This window comes from the organism of the source record quoted next, unplaced genomic scaffold, assembly GCF_019419815.1.
Source record: "Pyrus x bretschneideri cultivar Hongxiangsu unplaced genomic scaffold, Pyrus_bretschneideri_v1 Contig31, whole genome shotgun sequence".
In the NCBI taxonomy this organism is placed as follows: domain Eukaryota; kingdom Viridiplantae; phylum Streptophyta; class Magnoliopsida; order Rosales; family Rosaceae; genus Pyrus; species Pyrus x bretschneideri.
Genome location: NW_025999624.1, coordinates 2,792,344 through 2,812,928, shown reverse-complemented (window position 1 = coordinate 2,812,928; position 20,585 = coordinate 2,792,344). Strand labels below are relative to the sequence as shown.

At 37.4% G+C, this 20,585-nt stretch overlaps 1 protein-coding gene and 1 non-coding gene across 3 annotated transcripts; both read right to left on the bottom strand.

The window, feature by feature from the left end:
• Nucleotides 1-10,343: 10,343 nt before the first annotated feature.
• On the bottom strand, nt 10,344-17,902 carry LOC103933421 (pentatricopeptide repeat-containing protein At5g27110). Of its 2 annotated transcripts, XR_007260470.1 has the most exons (3): nt 17,599-17,902; nt 11,646-14,360; nt 10,344-11,026 (listed from the first exon to the last, which is right to left on the bottom strand). XR_007260470.1 is itself a non-coding variant. In XM_048590308.1 (2 exons), exon 2 carries the CDS (start codon nt 14,220-14,222, stop codon nt 12,123-12,125), a length of 2,100 nt encoding a protein of 699 aa, XP_048446265.1. In that variant the 5' UTR covers nt 14,223-14,360; nt 17,599-17,902; the 3' UTR covers nt 11,460-12,122. The 2 variants fall into 2 exon arrangements, 1 of the variants encoding a protein (XP_048446265.1); XM_048590308.1 differs by lacking the exon at nt 10,344-11,026 and having other exon boundaries at nt 11,460-14,360.
• A 70-nt stretch (nt 17,903-17,972) lies between these two features.
• On the bottom strand, nt 17,973-18,044 carry TRNAE-UUC. Its single transcript has one exon. It is a non-coding gene; the product is annotated as a tRNA-Glu (tRNA).
• Nucleotides 18,045-20,585: the final 2,541 nt, after the last annotated feature.

Sequence of the window (20,585 nt, the reverse complement as noted above, 5' to 3'; positions counted from 1 at the left end):
GCACCGCTGATAATTGCATCGTTATGTCTAGGCTGTGAGGGCTCCCACAAAAAAGAAGCCAACAAAACCTTTTTATCTTTTGTGGAATTAAAGTTTCCACATAGCATATGGGTGTACTCTTTGTTGCTCAACTTGCAACCAAGTTGCTAACTTTACAATGAATTCGCCATTAGCAAAAGGACAAATCAATAAGGTCTTGTTCCAACTGTTATTAATAAAATCACACTAACAAATTCCAATAAGCATTCCCTCTTTGGGATTCAGGTAAGAGATGGAAAAAAAAAAAAGAAAGGAAAACCCCAATTATGGGTCAAGCCCTGAATGTCCTTGTCATTTCCCACAATCTATCTCAAACCTATTAAAAGAATATCCCTAGGGTTTAGATAAGCGAGGGAATGATGTTGTTTTACTTTAGTACTTAACAAACTCCCGTTTCGTAAATATCTTTGCTTAACAAACTCCCATTATGTAGTTTAGCCGAACTCCCCCTCCCCTTCAGCTAAAATTATTCTTTTTTTTTTTTTGGTCGAAAATAAAACTTCATTAATGTTTGGGAATATTACAACCCTTCAAGAACAAAGAAGACATAAAACAAAATAAAGAAGCCCAAGTAATAGGAGAGCAACAATCCAAAGCACAAAGAGAGCCCCATACTAACTTAGGCCCAGAGAAAGTAAAGATAACAAAGAAAACCCTAAAAACCAAAGCGAGCAACAAACCGCCAGCAGCCACCAAGGTCACCACCAGGAAGGAGAAAACCAAATCGAAGAAGTTGGAGAAAGCAACGCAATACCACAATAGCCCCAAAATAGAAAAAGCACATGAACCAAAGAGTAGATTTGAAGGTGTTGTGTCAAATCAAGACAACCGCCACACCATCCGCAACAACAATTGCAGGGGAGGTCAAAACAAGTAGCAAGAGGAAGGGAAGGACAGAGGCAATGTGTAAAACACCCTTGTTACAACATGAGTCGTACCACAGTTCAGGGAAGGACAGAGGCAATGTGTAAAACACCCTTGTTACAACGTGAATCGTACCACAGTTCGCCTAATTTTGCCAGCAAGCCGGTTTGACAACGGGTAGGGGGGATGGGTCAAGTGGCAATATTGGATCCAACACCCTAAAATCTAAAACTTTGTTATGGGAGGGGAAATATGAGGGATAGCAAGGGGGATGAGAAAATATGAGGTGAGGATATGTTAAGGAAGGGGAACAGGGTTGGTGGATAAGGAAAAGAAAATTCAAAATAGAACTTAGAGAGAAGATGAAAGAGATGAGGAAAAGGAGGGAGACCTCAAACCAAAGGAAAGGGAGCAGCGATGATCGCCGAAAAGGCATGCTAAGGACGCACAAATCGGCGGAGCCGATTTGAAGCAGTGAAGGCCAAAAAAGGGTGGGGGAAAGGAAGAAAGAAGAGAAGGAAACAAGAATGACGTCCGTGGAAGGTGTGTGAGGGCATGGAAAAGGCTAGGAGGAGGAAATGAGAGGGTGCCACCAACCCAAGCCTTAGCAAGGGCCAGCAGCGCCATTGAAGCTAGGGTTTGGTGCTCTTTCAATTAAAATAACCCTTGAATCAAACAAATAAAGTGCAACTGAAGCTAAAAATTATTCTTTGAATGGAAGGCGTGATAACCGACATAATGATGTGATTTTATTTTTATTCTTAAGTCACACTCTAAAAGGTAGGATCAATTCACAATGGGGCTCAAAAATGCTAACGGTATTTCAGCCTATTTCTAGTCACAGTTAAACGACACACATCCACCCAAGATTTTCAACCAAAGAATCACTTATGTTTTGTCAACTTTGTGCCTCAAACCCAAAACCAGAGAACAAACCTAACTTGGAGTTCTACCGCAAATTGCGTTGTGTAGGCGTTGGGCATTATTCATGGAGTGACTACATCAATTGACCATGTTGGGCTACTTTGCTTTTGGGCCGTATTGAGTTTAATGCAGTTATTAGCTTTAGCATGCCGATACATGAGTCCAACTAAAGAGGCTACTTTGCTTATTGCGCCATGTAGACTCTGGATGCAAGTAGATGATTTCTGTTGAATTTCTAGTGTGTCAATGTGTCATATACCGACTAACAAATCATGCGTTAAACAAGGCTTTTTAGCCAAAATGGTCTTTGAAATTTGCATAACTCCTCACTTTGGTCTTTAAGATTTGAAAGTGTTGTGCCAAATCAAGACACCCGCCACACCATCCATAACTACAACTGCAAAGGAGGTCAAAACAAGTACCAGGAGGAGGGGAAGGACAAAGGCAAGGTGTAAAACACCCTTGTTACATCGTGTGTCATACCACACAGCCAAATTTTGCTGGCAAGCCTTAGCAAGGGCCAACAGCACCATTGAAGCTAGGGTTTGGTGCTCTTTCAATTAAAATATCCCTTGAATCAAACAAATAAAGTGCAATTGAAGCTAAAAATTATTCTTTGAATGGAAGGTGTGATAGCCAACATAATGATGTGATTTTATTTTTATTCTGAAGTCACACCCTAAAAGGTAGGATCAATTCACAATGGGGCTCAGAAATGCTAAAGGTATTTCAGCCTATTTCTGGCCACAGTTAAACAATAGACGTACTCCCAAGATTTTCAACCAAAGAATAGGTTATGTTTTGTCAACTTTGTGCCTGAAACCCAAAACCAGAGAACAAACCTGACTTGGAGTTATACCGCAAATTGCGCCGTGTAGGCGTTGGGCATTATTCATGGAGTGACTACATCAATTAACCATGTTGACCTACTTTGCTTATTGGGCCATATTGAGTTTAATGCGGTTATTAGCTTTAGCATGTTGATACATGAGTCCAACTAAAGAGGCTACTTTGCTTATTGCGTCGTATAGACTCTGGATGCAAGTAGATGATTTCTATTGAATTTCTAGTGAGTCAATGTGTCATATAGCGACTAACAAATCATGCGTTAAATAAGGCTTTTTAGCTAAAATGGTCCCTGAGATTTGCATAACTCCTCACTTTGGTCTTTGAGATTTGAAATCCATAGAAGTGGTCCCTAAGATTGTCCACCATCAATCATTTTGGTCCTTGGTTGAGAAATTATGTTAAATAAGAATTAAATGACAAAATTACCCTTAATTTAATAAACAATAGGTCAAAATGATTTGACCATTTTTATCATTTTATTCTTATTTTATGCAAATTTTCATGAAAAGACTAAAATGATTGATAGTGGACAAACTCAGGGTCCAATTCTTTTGATTTCAAATCTCAGGGACCAAAATGAAAAATTATGTAAATCTCAAAAACCATTTTGGCTAAAATGCCGTTAAACAAAACATGAGATACCAATAAACGTTTATGAAACATTTTTCATTTAATTTTCTGTAAAACAAAGGATGTAGGCTTAACGTCTTCCCTATGGAAATTCAAGTGATTGCCCCAAGCGAGAGGATCGATTCTACAACTGTTCCATTGTTCCAGTACACAACATTGTGATTGGTGAATTATGTGCACTTTCACATCATATGGCAGCGTAGAGAAGGTTATATCATGTACAATGCGTGCATGTTAGCGTAGGCGATGCATCGAACATACACGTTACGAACCATTGCGTAAACACATTGAGGAATTTACATTTCTCACCCTCAAACCCCCACACAAGGAACATAGGGAAAATTGGAACACAACAAAATTAGAGAAAAATGGAAAAATTTTAAAACGCAATCAAACCCATTAAAAATCTCCCTCCTATACCAAACCTTTGCTTCTTCAAACCTTTATGAGAATGAAAGGCAACGCTAATTAACGAATTAGACGTTCGTAACCCAAGCTTGAACCTGAAAAAAATATCAATTTCATTTACAGATGACTGCTCCCACATGTCAGCGAGCACAGTCCTTTCTCCCATTGTATTGTTCATATACTCTTGCTCGATTCTCTACCCACCACTGTTCTGCTTGTTTCTCACTAAATCGCTTCCGACTGCATTATGATATAAATTGGGAATACAGTCTGAGTATGTTAATGATATGTTAAACTTCTATAGTGCATATAAAATTCTCTCTCTCTCTCTCTCTCTCTCTCTCTCTCTCTCTATATATATATATATATATATATATATATATATATATATATTGCTGTGAATAATATGTGGATGGCTCACATGAATAGTTTATTACTATTTATGCACAGTGTTTTACCATACATTTGTGGAAAATTTGTAAAGTGAATAGTATTCTATTTACCTATAAAATGAATGAGAGATGAAGAAGAGGTTCACGAAAGAGATTGTGAAAGACGGAAGAGGAAGAGAGAAAAGAGAGGAAGAGGAGAGGGGATAATAGAGAGAGTTATTTTGTACTCTTATTATTCTAAATTATAATGAAAGCACCATTGTTGCTCCGAGGACGTACTCCAGTCACACTGACTGTAGAGGAACCTCGTAAATTTTGTGTCTTGTTTTATTTATTTCACTGTACACACCATCGATTTTACAACACATTATCAGCACGAGAAGCTCTCTTGTTAGTGGAAAGCACAATACTACAAATCATGTTCACCTCTGTCGCCTGGAATCTCACAGATAAGAAAATCTTTTCATTTCATCTTAAAATCTTTGTACAGCTGATTTTCCTAAAGAAAATATATATATATATATATATATATGTTGTTGTATGACTGTATATCATCCTTTGTAGAAGCAAAAGAGTACAGACTCAAAATTCGTAGAGAATCTGACAACCATTTAAACAGCCTCGGAACTCCAACTTGCAAACATCGGATTGAAATACTTTCTTCTTCAAAGTTGTTCGTCCGCCCAGTATCTACAACATACCAAATTTTCAAAAAATTCCAACGGTGCGATCATCGAAGATGCCTGAAATACCAAACCAGTTTCCTATTTCCGCAGAAAATTGGACAGGCACCTTATGAGTACCAAAACTCCATTTTGGTAGCTCAGATTGAAATTGTTTCTTCACAAAAGCTGTTCGGTATCCTCTTATCCATATCATACTAAAATTTGAACTAAATCTAACGGTTTGATCTTCTCATAAGTCGCAGACACTCTTGACTCCAAAACTTATGGGAATCATTTCGAAACAGACACTCTTAACTCCAAAACTTATAAGAACCGTTTCCACTTTTTCGAAACTAACTGGAGGAGGAACACCAATTGGAACTTATTGTTACTATTACTTCCTGAATAACTAAAAGGACTTAGAGTTGTGAAATGAAAACAAAAATAAAAAATAAAAAATAAAAGCAAAGCAATTGTACAACATGTGAATGAATAAGAAAAAATAATAATAAAAAAAGAGGTAAAGGTTTTTGGATGGTGTTACACCATCTGAAAAGAAAGAAGGAAAATATATTGATTTATGTGAATAATGTTGGCTTAAAACATGTTCATACGTTCTATTTACTTTAAAGCAATTTATTTATCATGGACGGTTTTACCGCCTACTGCTTTAAGTTTTGATTTATGTGAATGGTGCTAAATTAAAGCTTTTGTCACAAGCTTCATTTACTTAAATGCAATTTATTTACTATAGCTGGAATTACCGCCTATTGCTTTAATTTATTTATTGTACTTCTTTTGTTACGATGAGTATAAATAGAACTCGAAGTTCCTTGATCAAATCAGAACCTGCAGTTTCTTGAACCTCATCATATAAAATGATTGGACCCGAAGTTCCATTATACAAAAAGATCGGACATGAAGCCCCTTGATCCTCAAGATCAAGACATAAAGTTCCTTAATGAGTACAGTAAGTTTAAAGTGTCGCAGTGTCTCAACTTAATTGCAACAAAAGCCATAAGAGCCTCAGTCTACAGACTATTAAATAAGGACCAGAAGTTCCTTACATCCATACTCAAAATGGTTTAGCAGCAGTATTTATTAAGCGGATGAAATTGATTACCCGCGCTCTACTAATGAAAATGAAATTGCCAAGTTTCTACATGAGGACATGTCATTTTACATGATGCAATATTAATTCGGTTGAGACGTGTTGCCAACCATCAATATTTTTCAATACAACTCGTGTTTGGGCACTAACCAAACATTACACATCTACGAGTTTTTGGTTGTATTATCTTTGTGCCTATTGCACTGCCACAACGTACTGAAATGAGGCATGATCACCAATTGGGCATTGACGTTGAACACCATCTATCATTCAATATTTGGAACCCTTGACTGAGGATATGTTTACTGCATGGTTTGTGGATTGTCATTTTGATAAGACAATTTTCCCGCCGTTAGGGGGAGAAAATAACTTCGTTTCAGAAGAACGATGAGAAAATATCATTCCAAAAGAATGATGAGAAAAGACCGTTCCAAACGAACAAAAAGAATTTGTCTTATTTTGATTCATGAAGTAATCAATATAAAAGCGAAGTCAGAATAATTGAATGATGCAACGATATGCAAATCAAATGCCAGATGCATTTAATGATGCAACGAAAGTGATGAAATCACATATAGTTGCTGCATATGTGCCTACAATAATTAATGTCCATATTGGACAATATAGTGAGGCAGCAAATGATTTATCTGTTGCACGCCTGAAGCGTGGCATACCTTCAGACTCAAAAGGTTTAGTCATTTGAAAGAAGAAGAATATAACACTACTGAACTATTGCATTCCCAAAGCATAACTGCAACATACTGGAAGCATGACAATCGCTGCATAGGTATACGTCCCGAAAGGACAATCCACGGACATGGGAATGTTGATGTCTCATGCATGAAGCATGATAGACATATAGGTTCCAATGACTCAACTCCCTATGTGGAGATTAAAATCCAAGTTCTATAATTCTCAAGAAGAGGTTATGATCCGCATTCTCTAAACTATGATCATCCTGTAAGAGATAGTGTAATGCTCTTGAAGAGGCAATGGATATCCAAATAAATGAAAAGCTTTTATGCATGCACACGCACATGAGAATATGGGATCACAGATTGATGATAATCAATGGTAATTTTGGTTTTTTACAAGTAGCTACTAAATTCATCAATGAGGTGTGTTGATATTGAGTCCCGTTCTTTTTCCGTTAACAAAATTATTGGCCAAAAATGAAAAAAGGCAATTCCATTACAATTTTGTAAGAACGTGGAAAAATGGACCTATATACTTGAATACAATACAAATAGCCAAAGGATGTTAAACCAAAGAGGTTATATTCGGCATTTGTAATACAGTGAAATACACTCACATGATATGACACAATATTACTAATTGAAACCTGAAATTATACTCTTGTAAACGATTTCATATGAATGGAGAATTATATACGAAGAGTTGTGAGTTGCCTACATTATATCTCCATAAGTAAATCCCTCAAGTATATATGGGAGCAAATTGCTCTGTACAAATTCCAAGGATAAATATGTCATGAAGTGTAGAAAATCTATGAAGGATTCAAATTACTTAAAGTAAGCCCCAGAAGAGTAAAGCATAAAATATGTACTCAATACCAATGGATGGTATAAATTTCCTTAGTGAGTACTATCATTATGATATTATTGCAACATACTAAAATCTCTTGCAAGAGTTGATATTAAATTAGGACTCTTGAAGAGTCTAGAAAGATTATAAAGTGTTGAGAGAAATATTATCTCGAACTGCAGGTCGAACAATATACTAACACGAATCTTATCCATGATGTTTATGATATTAAAGAATCATATGGATTGAAGATTATGAGTTGAATACTCAAAGGATGTCGACAATAAGAATGATCATTTATCTTCGTAAGGGTAAAGATAAATTGATATTTGGTCCAGAAGTACCACATCTTAGTGAAGTATAAGTTTTATTATATTTGGCACAATACATTGAATGAAATAAAGCTTATCTATTAATATCTCCAAAAAATTACATACACATGAGTTAAAACAAAGAAACAGGAGGGAACCTTCACAAAGATTGCTCATGTGAAGCCTCAGTATTCAGCAGTACCCCATAAGGGGTAGGCACTGGAGATTGATCATGTGGCACCCCAGTACTTAGCAAAACATTAGAAGGGGAAGGCATCAGTTGCCTTTGGAATCTAGCCACGAATCTTTGATGATCATTTTGAATCCAACTTTCAGATTCTTAAAGCTGGTCAAGCTTTCTTTTCATGCTTGTCAAGTAATTATTTGCAAGCACGTGTAACACTCTATTCTCGTGCTTGAGACCTCTGATCTCTTGTTTAAGCTTGCCACCTCAGCCATCAATGATTCAACTTGATGAGTTCGAGCAAGTAGGCGTTGGTCCATGTTGGATACAGAGCCTACACATTGAACACTAAGAGCCAATGAGTCTTGAACGGCTAACTCATTAGACCGTTTTGAAATGATTTTAAGAAGATTCCTAACTACCACAGTAACGGTTATATTATTCTTCATCACAGAGTCCCCAACCGTAAGAAGACCATTAGAAGATAAGAAGGACGGACGCCATATATTATTCTGACGCTACTCGTCTGTATCACTCCTAAGACGCAAATCTAAGCAAATGTTAGATGAGCAAGCCATTTTCAGAAATAATGAAGGAAAAATGAGGTCAAATAAAATCTCAGAAGTGCAAGAAAAGGAAAATTTCTACAGGCAACATCTTTTTGAGCATACTCTTGAACACAATTGATATCTCTATAAAAGAAGAGACAACAGAGCCATTTGTTCAAAGATCGAAGAGACACCGCTCTCTGAGTTTTAAAAGCCAGATTTTCCTGAATAAAGTTCGTTGGCATTTTTCAGACGCAATCTCAACTTTTTCAAATATCGCGTGCAACTTTGTCAAAGATCTCTGACAAAATTGAAAACGCGTAAATCTTACTGTTCTAATTATACCACAGTTGCTGACAAAAGTAAAGGCACAACATCACTACTTGCTATTGAAAAATCTCTGTATGTGTCGACCTTCGTTCTCCATAACAAGGCAGACTTGCAAGAATACCTAACTCTTCCTCATCTCCGAGAATGCATCTTCAACAAAGCATCTCGAAATACCCAGTTTTCTTCCTCTCTGAGAATACCTCTTCAAAACTAGTCACACCAGAGCAAGATTATCTTATATCATCAAGGACGAGAGCAAGAATATCTCATATCATGCAATATCCCTGTACTTTCCTTTGTTCTTGTTCTTACCTGCAAAGACATGAATAAAAAAAGCAATATGTTGGAACCTCCACTCAAACTTTTGGTAAGGAACCGACTGCTTGGAACCTTTCCTGATTGCTTACCTAGAATTGCTCTTGAGTACTCATCTTCAACTGTTGATGGAGCTAGGTCTCCAGTCATCAACACCGCAGAATAATTAGCCTGTCATTGATTTTTTACATTGAAGCTACCACGCATGGTGAGTCACCAAGAAGTGAAGGATCATTCAAATGCAAGGTTTGCATTCCATTCCTACATCAGAAGACAAATACTACAAGAGAAGATGCCAAACCTGCATAGGGAAAATACCACTTCTGCAAAGGGAATAGATAAGGCAAGTGAAAATGATACATTGAAACATGTGGAGACAATCACAAAAAAACACGTGCCAGTTCATCCCCGACAAAGCCTAAGATCACTTGTCACATGAAGCTCCTCATGGTACAATTTCATTCAAGATCAAGTCTGGATGACCCTTGAAGAAATCACAAGACCGATTCAAGATCAAGTGTCCACTACCCTTGAATCAAATTCAACTCCAGATAAAAGTAGTAAATTCAAACCTTTAGAGGAAGTCTAGCAGAAGGTCCTCCAACCCAGTTCAAGAACAAGCCTATGAAAAGTTAACAACAAGTAAAGCACCTCTTTCCGCAACTCTTCTCGCTAAGAAACTGAAGTAAAATGATCAACTATCAGCCTAAATGATTTGAAATCAGGGGGAGACACTCATCAGAGGGAGCATATAAAACAGATCTAAGATTTTAACAAGTCAATCGAAGACTTGTGGCTATTCAAGGGGGAGTTGTGAATAATGTGGATGGCCCACATGAATAGTTTGTTACTATTTATGCACAGTATTTTCACTATTCATTTGTGGAAAATTTGTAAAGTGAATAGTGTTATCTTTGCTTATAAAATGAAGAGAGATGAAGAAGAGGTTCACGGAAGAGATTGTGAAAGAAGGAAGAGGAAGAGAGAAAAGAGAGGAAGAGGAGAAGGGATCATAGAGAAAGTTATTTTGTACTCTTATTATTCTAAATTATAATGAAAGCACCATTGTTGCTCCGAGGACGTACTCCAGTCACACTGACTGTAGAGGAACCTTGTAAATTTTGTGTCTTGTTTTATTTATTCCACTGCATACACCATCGATTTTACAACATATATATATATATATATATATATATATATATTATTCTCTCACAGATACTGTAGCAACATAAGCAATTTATGAATCCAACCCACTTATTAGGTAGATTCTTGCCTGAAAACAGTCTAGAGTTTGGCAAGAGAACATTATACTATACATATACATATACACACTCTTATCGGAAAGGGAAAAACACACCCCCGCATAGGCACGTACTGTTATGTAGGCAAGTACAGTATACCTGAAACGAACTCGCTTGAGATCCTTGGCACCTCCTGGTAGGGAAGTAAGTGTGATGCATACACCAGGCTCATCTTGCTCAGCCCATTCAGTTTCATGATGAGATTCGTTTTCTTTAATTTTGTTCCCATTTCTGGTTGCTACATCTAGATGTCCTTGTTTGTTGTGACTTGAACTGCGGTTACGAGTGGTGTTGGACCCATTGGAAAGCAATTGGCTGTTTGATCCATAAATGTCATCGCCCACATGAAGTCTTCAATCATGTGCTGACCATATGGTCTATATCACAGTGCGCAACAGAAACGTCATGAATTCTAACTTATGTTTAAAATCAGGACTTAGTAAACAGAACAAAATTTTGTTCATTTTAATTCAGCAAAGTAGCTTGCTAAGACTTCCGACGATGTATCAAGCTCCGAGCAACTAAGAAAAGACCAAAACAAGCAGCACTGCCACCATTGTTTCTCCATTGTGCCTCCATCCACCTTACACAAGTAAGTATACGCCTAATCCTACATTGTACAAATTAAGATGCAGGAATTATACTCTATACCCTAGATCATACAATTAAATAAAAACTGGAGAAAGGTGACCACGAAAGTAACCATAAACCCTAGATCATCACTAATCAAGAGGCAAAACCCCTTACCAAATCAGCTAACCCTTGGACTGAGCACTTTGTGCTCATTTTTTGGGTTATCGGGCTGCACGTTTGAAGGAGTTTTATGCTTACCTCAAAAAGGAAAGTAGAATATTGCGGAAGCATAAAATTTGTGTTTGGTGCTTCTTCCAAATTACATTCTTGTATAAGGGTCTTCTTGCAGCCTAATGTACTCAACTTTTTGAAGATGTTTAGCTTGAACAGTGTAGAAATCTAATGTCATTACGGAAACACAAAGAGCACAAAACCAAGATATGCAATTGAGCAAAACAGAACATAAGCAGAAAGAGTGAAACACACATGGATTATATTATGACCCGAACATTTGCATCAAAGCACTTTATTGTTCAAATAACATATTGTATTGTTCAAAGTTGATAACAATTAGTCATGTTTCTATGACATAATCATTTGATATGTGCAACCATACCTACAAAGAATTTATCATAACAAAAACTTGCGTGACATACCTGCCCGATTTAAGCTTTGTGGTAAACGAACAACATTTTTAACCCTCGAGGACTTCATATTCATCTAAAGTGTCCAGTGTTTTAGGCTTCCCAGAAGATGTCTAAGGGAGTGAATTTCTTTTGTCCATTCCATCCAGTCCTCGCATGATTCCAACTTCTTCAAGTACACGACAAGATTTGTTATACATTCCTCTTATCATTTCTGCACGAAGGTGCAAAATATATTTGAAAATCGTTGGCCACTCATCTTAAACCCCTACCACATTCCTTTCCAGCAGTGTCATTATCAATAGTTTCACGTCCACCTTTGAGTTAGACCGAAGTACCAAATCTGACAATAAATCAGAAGCAAAGTTCCATACTACATCTCCTTGCATCTGAAGGAACACGAAGTTCCATGAATCCGATACCAGGGATTCTTAACATATGCCTTAAGTTCTCCAGCAAGAATATACAGATTGCTTTCTCTATAGTATATCATATATCTGCTGCTCTATTTGGAAACAACTCATCTCTCTCCATGTGACTGGCAAGACTTGCGAGACATTCATATACCATTTCTGATTGTGAATGGGACTTGTCTTCAACAAAGAAAGGCTGGATCCTCTTGTTAATCTCAATCCAGCTACAGCCCGGATTTTTCCTTAATCCTAATTCTTTCATCTTTAATCTCACCTTCCGCACTTCATCCCATTTCTTTACAGAAGCATAAATATTTGATAACATAATAAAAGTTGAAGGATCATCGGGATTCTTCTCCATTAACAACCCTGCGATTTTCACACCCAAATCTATGTCCTTGTGCAAACGACAAGCGGAAAATAGTGTGCTTAACAAGTCAATGTCCTCCCTAATTTCTGGAGTTCTTTGCAAAAGTTGATATGCTTCATTCAACCTTCCAGCACGTCCAAGAAGATCCATCAAACAAGAGTAATGTTCCACTCTAGGTTTAATTCCATAATTGGTGATCATCTGACTGAAATAGTGACAACCTTCGTCAACTAGCCCCACGTGGCTACAAGCTGATAGAACCGCAAGAAGAGTAACTCCATCAGGCTTTGCATAGGACTGCTGCATTTCACCAAAAAGCTTTAAAGCTTCTAAAGCTTGACCATGAGCTCCGTATGCAGTGATCATGGAGGTCCATGACACAAGGTCTCTATCTGGTAATCTATTAAAAACATTAAGAGCTTCATCCACCACACCGCATTTAGCATACATATCAAGGAGAGCCCCCATCACTATTTCGTTGGTTTCCAACTCACTATCAATGAGAGTTCTGTGAATCTCCTTACCCTTTTCCAGTGCTGCAAGTTGCGAACAAGCCGATAAGATACTAGTTACTGTGATGGCATTTGGCCTTACACCAGCTACTTTCATTTCATCATACGTGGCCAGAGCCCCAAAATAATCACCCACTTTCACATATCCAGAAATCATAACATTCCAAGAAGCTGTGTTTGTCTTCGGCATCTTTTCAAAGACATTTTTAGCTGATGAGACACTTCCACACATGAAGTAGAGATCTAGGAGCGAGCTGTAAATGTAGATATCAGCCTCAATATTGTTTCTTATAATAAACGCATGTATGAATTTTCCGTGCTGTAGTTGGGCTGACCTTGAACAGGCCAACAGTATGCTACTAAAAGTAGTTAACGTGGGACTCGTTCCTTCATCATTCATCCTTCTAAAAAGTTGGATACAGGATCTACTGTCACCTGATACACTGTATGCTGTGATCATAGAATTCCAAGAAATTACATTCTTTATTGGGATTTGCTCAAAAACCTGTTTTGCCATATCTAAACATCCGCATTTTCCATACATATCCACAAGAGCAGAACAAACAAAGGAATCCAAAACCAAGCGACTTTTTATCAACTCCTTGTGAATATCCACACCTCTCTCTAAATCTGAAAGTCTTGCACACGATGAAATAACAGTCGTAAGTGTTACTGAATTGGGCATAAATCCAGAATTCCTCATCTTTTCATACAAGTCTATTGCCTTACGAGCTTGCCCATCTTGATAATAACAAGAAATTACAGTATTCCAACATGCCACATCTCTCTCGGGCATTTCATCAAACAGCCGTATAGCAAACTCAAAAATGTTGCATTTAGCATACATGCACACAAGAGAGCTGGCAACAACAATATCTGATACGAAACCGATCTTTATCAAATGGTTATGGATCATTTTTCCCATACTAACTTCACCCAATGCACCACATGCCTTAAGGACACTTGGATAAGTGTAACTATCAGGACAAAGATAAGGGTAGCGCAGCAAACTGCCAAAGAGGTCAAGAGCTTCGTTGAACATGAAGTTCTTGGTATAAGCTGTCATGAGGCCATTCCACAGGGAAATACCGGTTGGGTTTTCAATGGATTGGAAAACAAGCTTAGCAGAGTCATAAAAATGGCAAGAGAAGTAAAAGTCTATCAGGTTTTTGCAAAGAGCAAGGTCATTCTGTAAGCCTAGAGTGAGAATCTTTTGGTGGACGAGCTTGCCTTGCTTCAGCGACTTGGAACTAATACACGTTCTTAAGAGACATAACAGTTTTGTGGTGTCCATTCAAGGTGTAGTAGAGAAAAAGTGATGAGTGTAGAAGAATATTGTTTTGACCGAAAACTCAAAAGTTGAAGTTCAACCCAAGATGCTCCTTAAACCTTACATTAAACCATTGAGCCTCATATGTACCAAACTCTGCACCTGAACATAGAAATATGATTAAATAAAACAGTGCAAATCACCCAATCAAACTTTTAAATCATGAACCCGAAACATAGTTATACAAAAACATAAGTCAACCCATTTTTCTCGACATAGCGCACAAATAGTATTCAGTTTATTAATTCCACCCTGGTTTCCATTTAATCAAGGACGAAATGCTCCATGAGTTCTGCTAGAGGCAAAATAATATAAATATGAAAAACGATCTTGCAAGATTAATAATCCAGAAAACTCTCAAGGTAAAACAGTACCGCAAACGACACTTGTTTAATGATAAAGCAAAATGATAGTCATTGTACAATGTCTAGTTGAAGGAAATGTATATTTCACTGACTTGAAAGACTCCAATCACATATTTTTCTCTTTGATTTCAAAGTTATCCCGCACCCCAAACAATACCTGACTTTTGTCCCTCGCTATGTACTGTCTTTTCACACAATTTCAGGGTTAGCTGTGTAACTACTGTCTGGAAAAGAGTTGGCCAAGAGGTCCCTCAACTCAACTGGACGGTAAGAAAGGTGTATACTATTAGCAATAGATAACAAAACAGGCTTGGAGAGTAACATGAGAGAACGAGAAAGACATTCTTTCGGTAACAAGTGAAGGATTCATGAGAGATTTGTTAAAAATCAAAAAGGGAATAGGTAATCAGCTTTTGACAATTTCAGGCCAGCTAAAGTTTGCTACTATTAACAAGTCGGTGTTTCCTATTCCTTTTTTCTTTTGTTTTTTTTTTTTTTTCTCTCTCTCTCTCTCTATGCATATTTTGTGTTTCACATGGCAAAGGATAAGGAGGTGTAAAGAATCTTGAGCCTAAAATTCTTTCTGATCCCCGTTGAGGGACAATAACTTGTCCCGAAAATTATCTTCTAATTCAAAGCACAAGCTCAACATAAAACACAAACAAAGTCCTTCAACTTCTACATATGCACCAGGACAAAACGGAAACTTGGCAACATAAATTGAGCTATAGTTTCTTTCTACACAAAGAATGTGCACATAATTCAAGTCAACCTATTTACTGAAAACCCCAAAAAAGTTATAGAAAGAAACCCCAATTTACCACTATTCTAAAAATCTCCACCTAGCACCGCCTAGACCCCTTCTAAGTGCTAGGCAGCTGACCAGCACTTCAATTAATTCCTAGGCGATTAAAAATTAAGAAAGGGCACCTAGACTTGCTTAGACATCCGCTTAGACCGCTTAGGCGCCCGCCTAAGTCGAGACTCTTACTTAGGCAGAAAATGGATAACTTTATTTTTCATTTTATTGTATTCAATAAGTTATAAGAGAATTGTTGATTACTTAAATGAACACACATTATATGTTTGTTCCCCATGTTTTCATTCTGTTCTAATACTTTATAATCTATATGTCATTATATTTTGCAATTTATGTATCTCAATGCAATTATGTATTTTTTAAGTTTAAGTAGACACTTATTTACACCAATATATAACAAAGGGTAAATTAAATTTTCATACATCATGTTTGAGGTCTATTTCAATTCCTTACAACATCTTCAAAACATTTCACTTTCATACCTTAAGTACTATTTTATTAAAATATTACCTCCGTTACATTTTTCATCCATTGATCCGTTAAGTGCTGACTTGACTACCACATATATGCCACATGGCTTCTAAATGTCTGCCACGTGGCAAAAAAAAATAATTTTTAAAATTTTTTTTTTTTTTTTAAACCTGAATTTTCTCAACACACGCCCAAAAAAAAAAAAAATTGAAACCATCCCATCTCCCCACAAACACCCCCCACATACCTAAACCTGCAACAACAACAACAAGAAGCAGGAGGAAGAGAAGGAAAAAAAAATGCCCAAACCAAGTTTGTCCCTCCACACCCAAAAACCCGCAACCTAGAAGAAGAGGAAGAGTGCAACTGCAGCTCCCATTCTCCCACCCCAACCACCAACTAGTCCTTGTCATTTGAGTAATATTTTATTCTTTACAACATCTTCAAAACATTTCACTTTCATACCTTAAGTAATATTTTATTAAAATATTACTTCCGTTACATTTTTCATCCATTGATCCGTTAAGTGCTGACTTGACTACCACATTACCAAGAATTTCCAAATCACACAAAAAAAAAAAATTGATCACCCATTCCCACAAACACCCCCACCTAAACTGCAACACAACAGAGAAGCAGGAGGCGAAAGAAAAAAAAATGCCCAAACCAAGTTTGTCCCTCCACACCCAAAAACCCGCAACCTAGAAGAAGAGGAAGAGTGCAACTGCAGCTCCCATTCTCCCACCCCAACCACCAACTAGTCCCTGTCATTTGAGTCAAAGTCCAAGTCCTCCTTTGTCCACCCAAGAAACCCCCACCCTTCATCTCTGTCCGAACGCCACCCAAAACCACCAAAGACAAAGAAGGGGGAGTGAGACACAGAAAGGAGAGTGAGAAATGGATTTCAATTTCAACTCCAACAAAACAGAGGCGGCTGGTTCGCGGTCACACGAGGAAGGGAGGTAGGCAACTGGTTTGCACGCCGGGGGGGGGGGAAAGGCAGCTGGGTCGAGCGCCGGCGGCTTCTTCTTCTTTGACTAGGTTTGGGCTGCTTTTTCTTTTTTTTTTTTTTTTTTTTTCCCTTCCTTCTTCTTTTTCTTTTTCTTCTTGTTGTTGGAGGTTTAGAGGTGTGGGTGGTGGTTGCGGGGAGACGGGATGGATTTCCTTTTTTTTGTGTGTGTTGAGAAAATTCAGGTTTTTTAAAAAAGAAAATTATGGCAGCCACATCAGCACTTAATCCATCAATAGATGAAAAATGTAACAGGAGTATTATTTTGAAATAAAATAATACTTAAATAATGAAAATGAAATGTTTTGAATATGTTATAAGGAATTAAAATCGACCGCAAACCTGATTAATGAAAATATAATTTACCCTATAATAAATTAACTTAATCTGCCTAGTCCGCGTAGCTGCTGCCTAACGTCTTTGCAACCTCGCAATTTACAAGCTGCAACAAAAATTAGAATACCCAAAACAAAATCCATTTTACTTCCGCATATGCCCGTCAAAACAAACCGAATAACAAGCATTTAAAAGATGGAAGAGTAATCGAAGAGATGAAATAAGAACATCAAAGGATGATTCCACAACAAAGCCAAGATACGGTAGGGAAGAAAGCGAAAAGTAGAGCAAAAACAAGGGTCTTGAAGCAAATATGAAAAGTGGGTTTTGGAGAAATACCGACGGCACCGCCGACAGCTCCGCCAATTACAGCGCCGGTGGCAACGCGAGTCAAGCAGCTGTTTTCCTTAGCCATCTGTAAATCCCTGTGTCAATCGTTGTGCAGATTCTGCGCGATGATGGATGAATGAAAATTGATATGCAGAGAAGGAAGTGGGTAGGGTATTGATTTGGTGAGGAAATAATTAGGGGAAGAGGAGTGGGGCACAAGTTGCTTGAGGCAGAAGCAGAGAGCAGGGTTTTGGGCTTTTGGCGTCCGTCCGTCCGTCCGCCATTATGTTCTTTTCTTTCTGATTCTCTAAAACTTAAAGCACCCCAACCCTATTTTTATTTATTTCAGAGTACAAATAATTTTAATAAAATTAAAAAAATAATTCCGTTGCCGGGAATCGAACCCGGGTCTCCTGGGTGAAAGCCAGATATCCTAACCGCTGGACGACAACGGACTACTAATCAATATAGTAAACTTTTATTTTATATTAGAATGAAATCTTAACTTTCAAAGACTAGAAAAGGATAAGATGGGCCTTGTACCTCTACCAACTAAACGTGATGACACTATTACAAAAACACATCTTCCCATGTATAGAACACGAACCCACCAATGCTTAGCATTACGATCTAGTGGATTTTATATATATATATATATAGAATGTTTGTTTACCTTAGCTCAAATCTCCCACTCTATAATGTAAATATATACTTGCATACTTTCGTTCATAGTAAGTAAACATGCCATTAATATTAGTATCTTTAATTTTTATCAACGTCTTTTATGTACAATTGAAGTTTATAGAAATTCAATAAAATAAAATGAATTTTCTTTAATAAATTATTTTTAAAATTAAACCCTATTTTTGAACTAATTAACGTGAAACTTGCCCGTTAAACTCTCTTCTTCCTATTCAACGCCACAAGAAAGCTTCCCCTTCCCCAAACAAGTACAAAAGGTCATATAATACCTATTGCCATTGGACCAAAGAATAAAAATCATTGCCCTCGTAACCACGTAACCTATAGACAATTATGAGATTGGAATTCAAATCTACTAAGTAAGACTTTATTTTTATAAATGTTCTAAAATACGTTAGGCGCAGCAGCTAGACAGATTTGTAAAGTCTATACTTTAGGTTTGGTTTTCCTTGTCAATATTGTAAGTATACCACATGTTCAATCTAGCTTTAGGCTTTTCTTTATACATGGGTTGTGTTTGCTATGAAGAAATGTACAAGGATGGGACACACCTCACTTCAAAAGTTTTGTTCATGCATGTGCATTTCACGTCTACATTCCTACTTCATTCTGGCTAGCTTAGTTGTAGAGTTAGGCTTGCGTGCAAATTTCTAGCAAGCTGGGCACACAAATTAAAGACGTCCTAATTTCAAATTTGTGTGCTGATAGTCAAATCTAATTTGAAATTAAGACGTCCTAATTTCAAATTTGATGAGAGTCTCACATGGGCTTCCTGACAGTTTTCTGCTGATAGTCAGATCTCAGCCCTTAATCTTTTCTAATCAGTTTGTAGGACGACATGTTTAAATTAACGAGACCTTTCTCTTATGTTCATTCCTAAAACGTTCCTAGCCATAGGATTGCCAATTGGGCATTGACAATCCGCTAAGGTTAGTATGTGTTATGTCGACTCAAGCGTGAGTATGAACTAGTCTCAAGTCATTCGACACTAAGGCAAACACATAGGTGCTCGAAAGAGTAATCGAGTACACTGAACAACGATCAAACGAGAGTTCGAACATACATGTCATGTGAGAACTCAATAGTTGCAATATGCAAAGTAGTCCTTTGACCTGAGGCATCATTGATGTCTAATGGTTAGGTCCTTGATCTTTGATTATGTCAACAGCATTCCATTGGAGTGTCCACGGCATTGTTGGGGTCAAGCTATCTAGTCATGTAGGCATATGAATGCACAACAAGGGATCTCTAACCTTCCATGATGGAAGGAGAATACTCTAAGATATCATTCGAGAGTCTTTGGCCAAAGCATATGAATATGACTAAGGAAGATGTTCCAAATCTTATTCAATTGAATCATATAGAGAAGTATCACATTGGATAGTAGACATGAAACAAACTATCACTTAAACAATGTGATTAAGAGTATTGTATTAGAGAAGGACCGTATTGCATTGTAGTTGTAACTGGATAGGTTCTCCAACCACTTCTACTTAGCTTGGGTAACCATGACATGCTGCTAGGCGTCACCCATGGTTTGTGGAAGCCCTAAAGATTAGCAAACACTAATTTAAGGGAGAATTGAAATGTGGTTTCAATTCACAATCGATCGTTAAGAGTAACATCGCCCACTACCTCGCTAATTGGAACCTAATGGATCGTACACCGAGTAAAGATATAAGTGAAGAAATTATATGAAATGGATAAGCAATTAAATGGTTTAATTGAAGAATGGTCAAGATTAATTAAATAGTTAATTAATTATACGAAACGTTCGTATTGGGCGTTTAAGTTAGTTTTGGGCTTCGGGGCACAAAAACGTTTTGGTCCACAAGGCCCATTATGTTTAAGTTGTATGACAACTAAAACAAAATGGGCAATTAAGCCCAATAACAACTAATGGCCGGCCATAAGGGTGGAGGGTAGTGAACTTGGCTTAATTGCAAGTTTGCCACTCCATTGTGAGGTGGTATAAAGACATCTTTATAGCCATTTCATCCTTAGGGTTTTCTAAGAGAATTTGGGTGAAATATTTTCTCTAAATTTCAACATAGAGGCCGGCCACCTTAGGGTTAGGAACATCTAGCAATCTTTCTTCCCTAAGTCATCCATTTCATCTTCACACAACATCTTTGGTGTGGAGACTTAGAGACACCAAACTTTTGGTGTTTTGGAGAACAAATCCTCAAATCCTCAAAGAAGAAAAAGGAGCACTAAAAGGGAGAAAATCACAAGGAAGATCCAAGGAGCAAGGAGGTAACTTGAAGGCCCTCCACTTGGGTGAATCCCTTGTG

Bases quoted from the DNA above. Each gene is read 5' to 3' on its own strand.
- LOC103933421 (XM_048590308.1), bottom strand. From the start codon at position 14,222: ATGGACACCACAAAACTGTTATGTCTCTTAAGAACGTGTATTAGTTCC.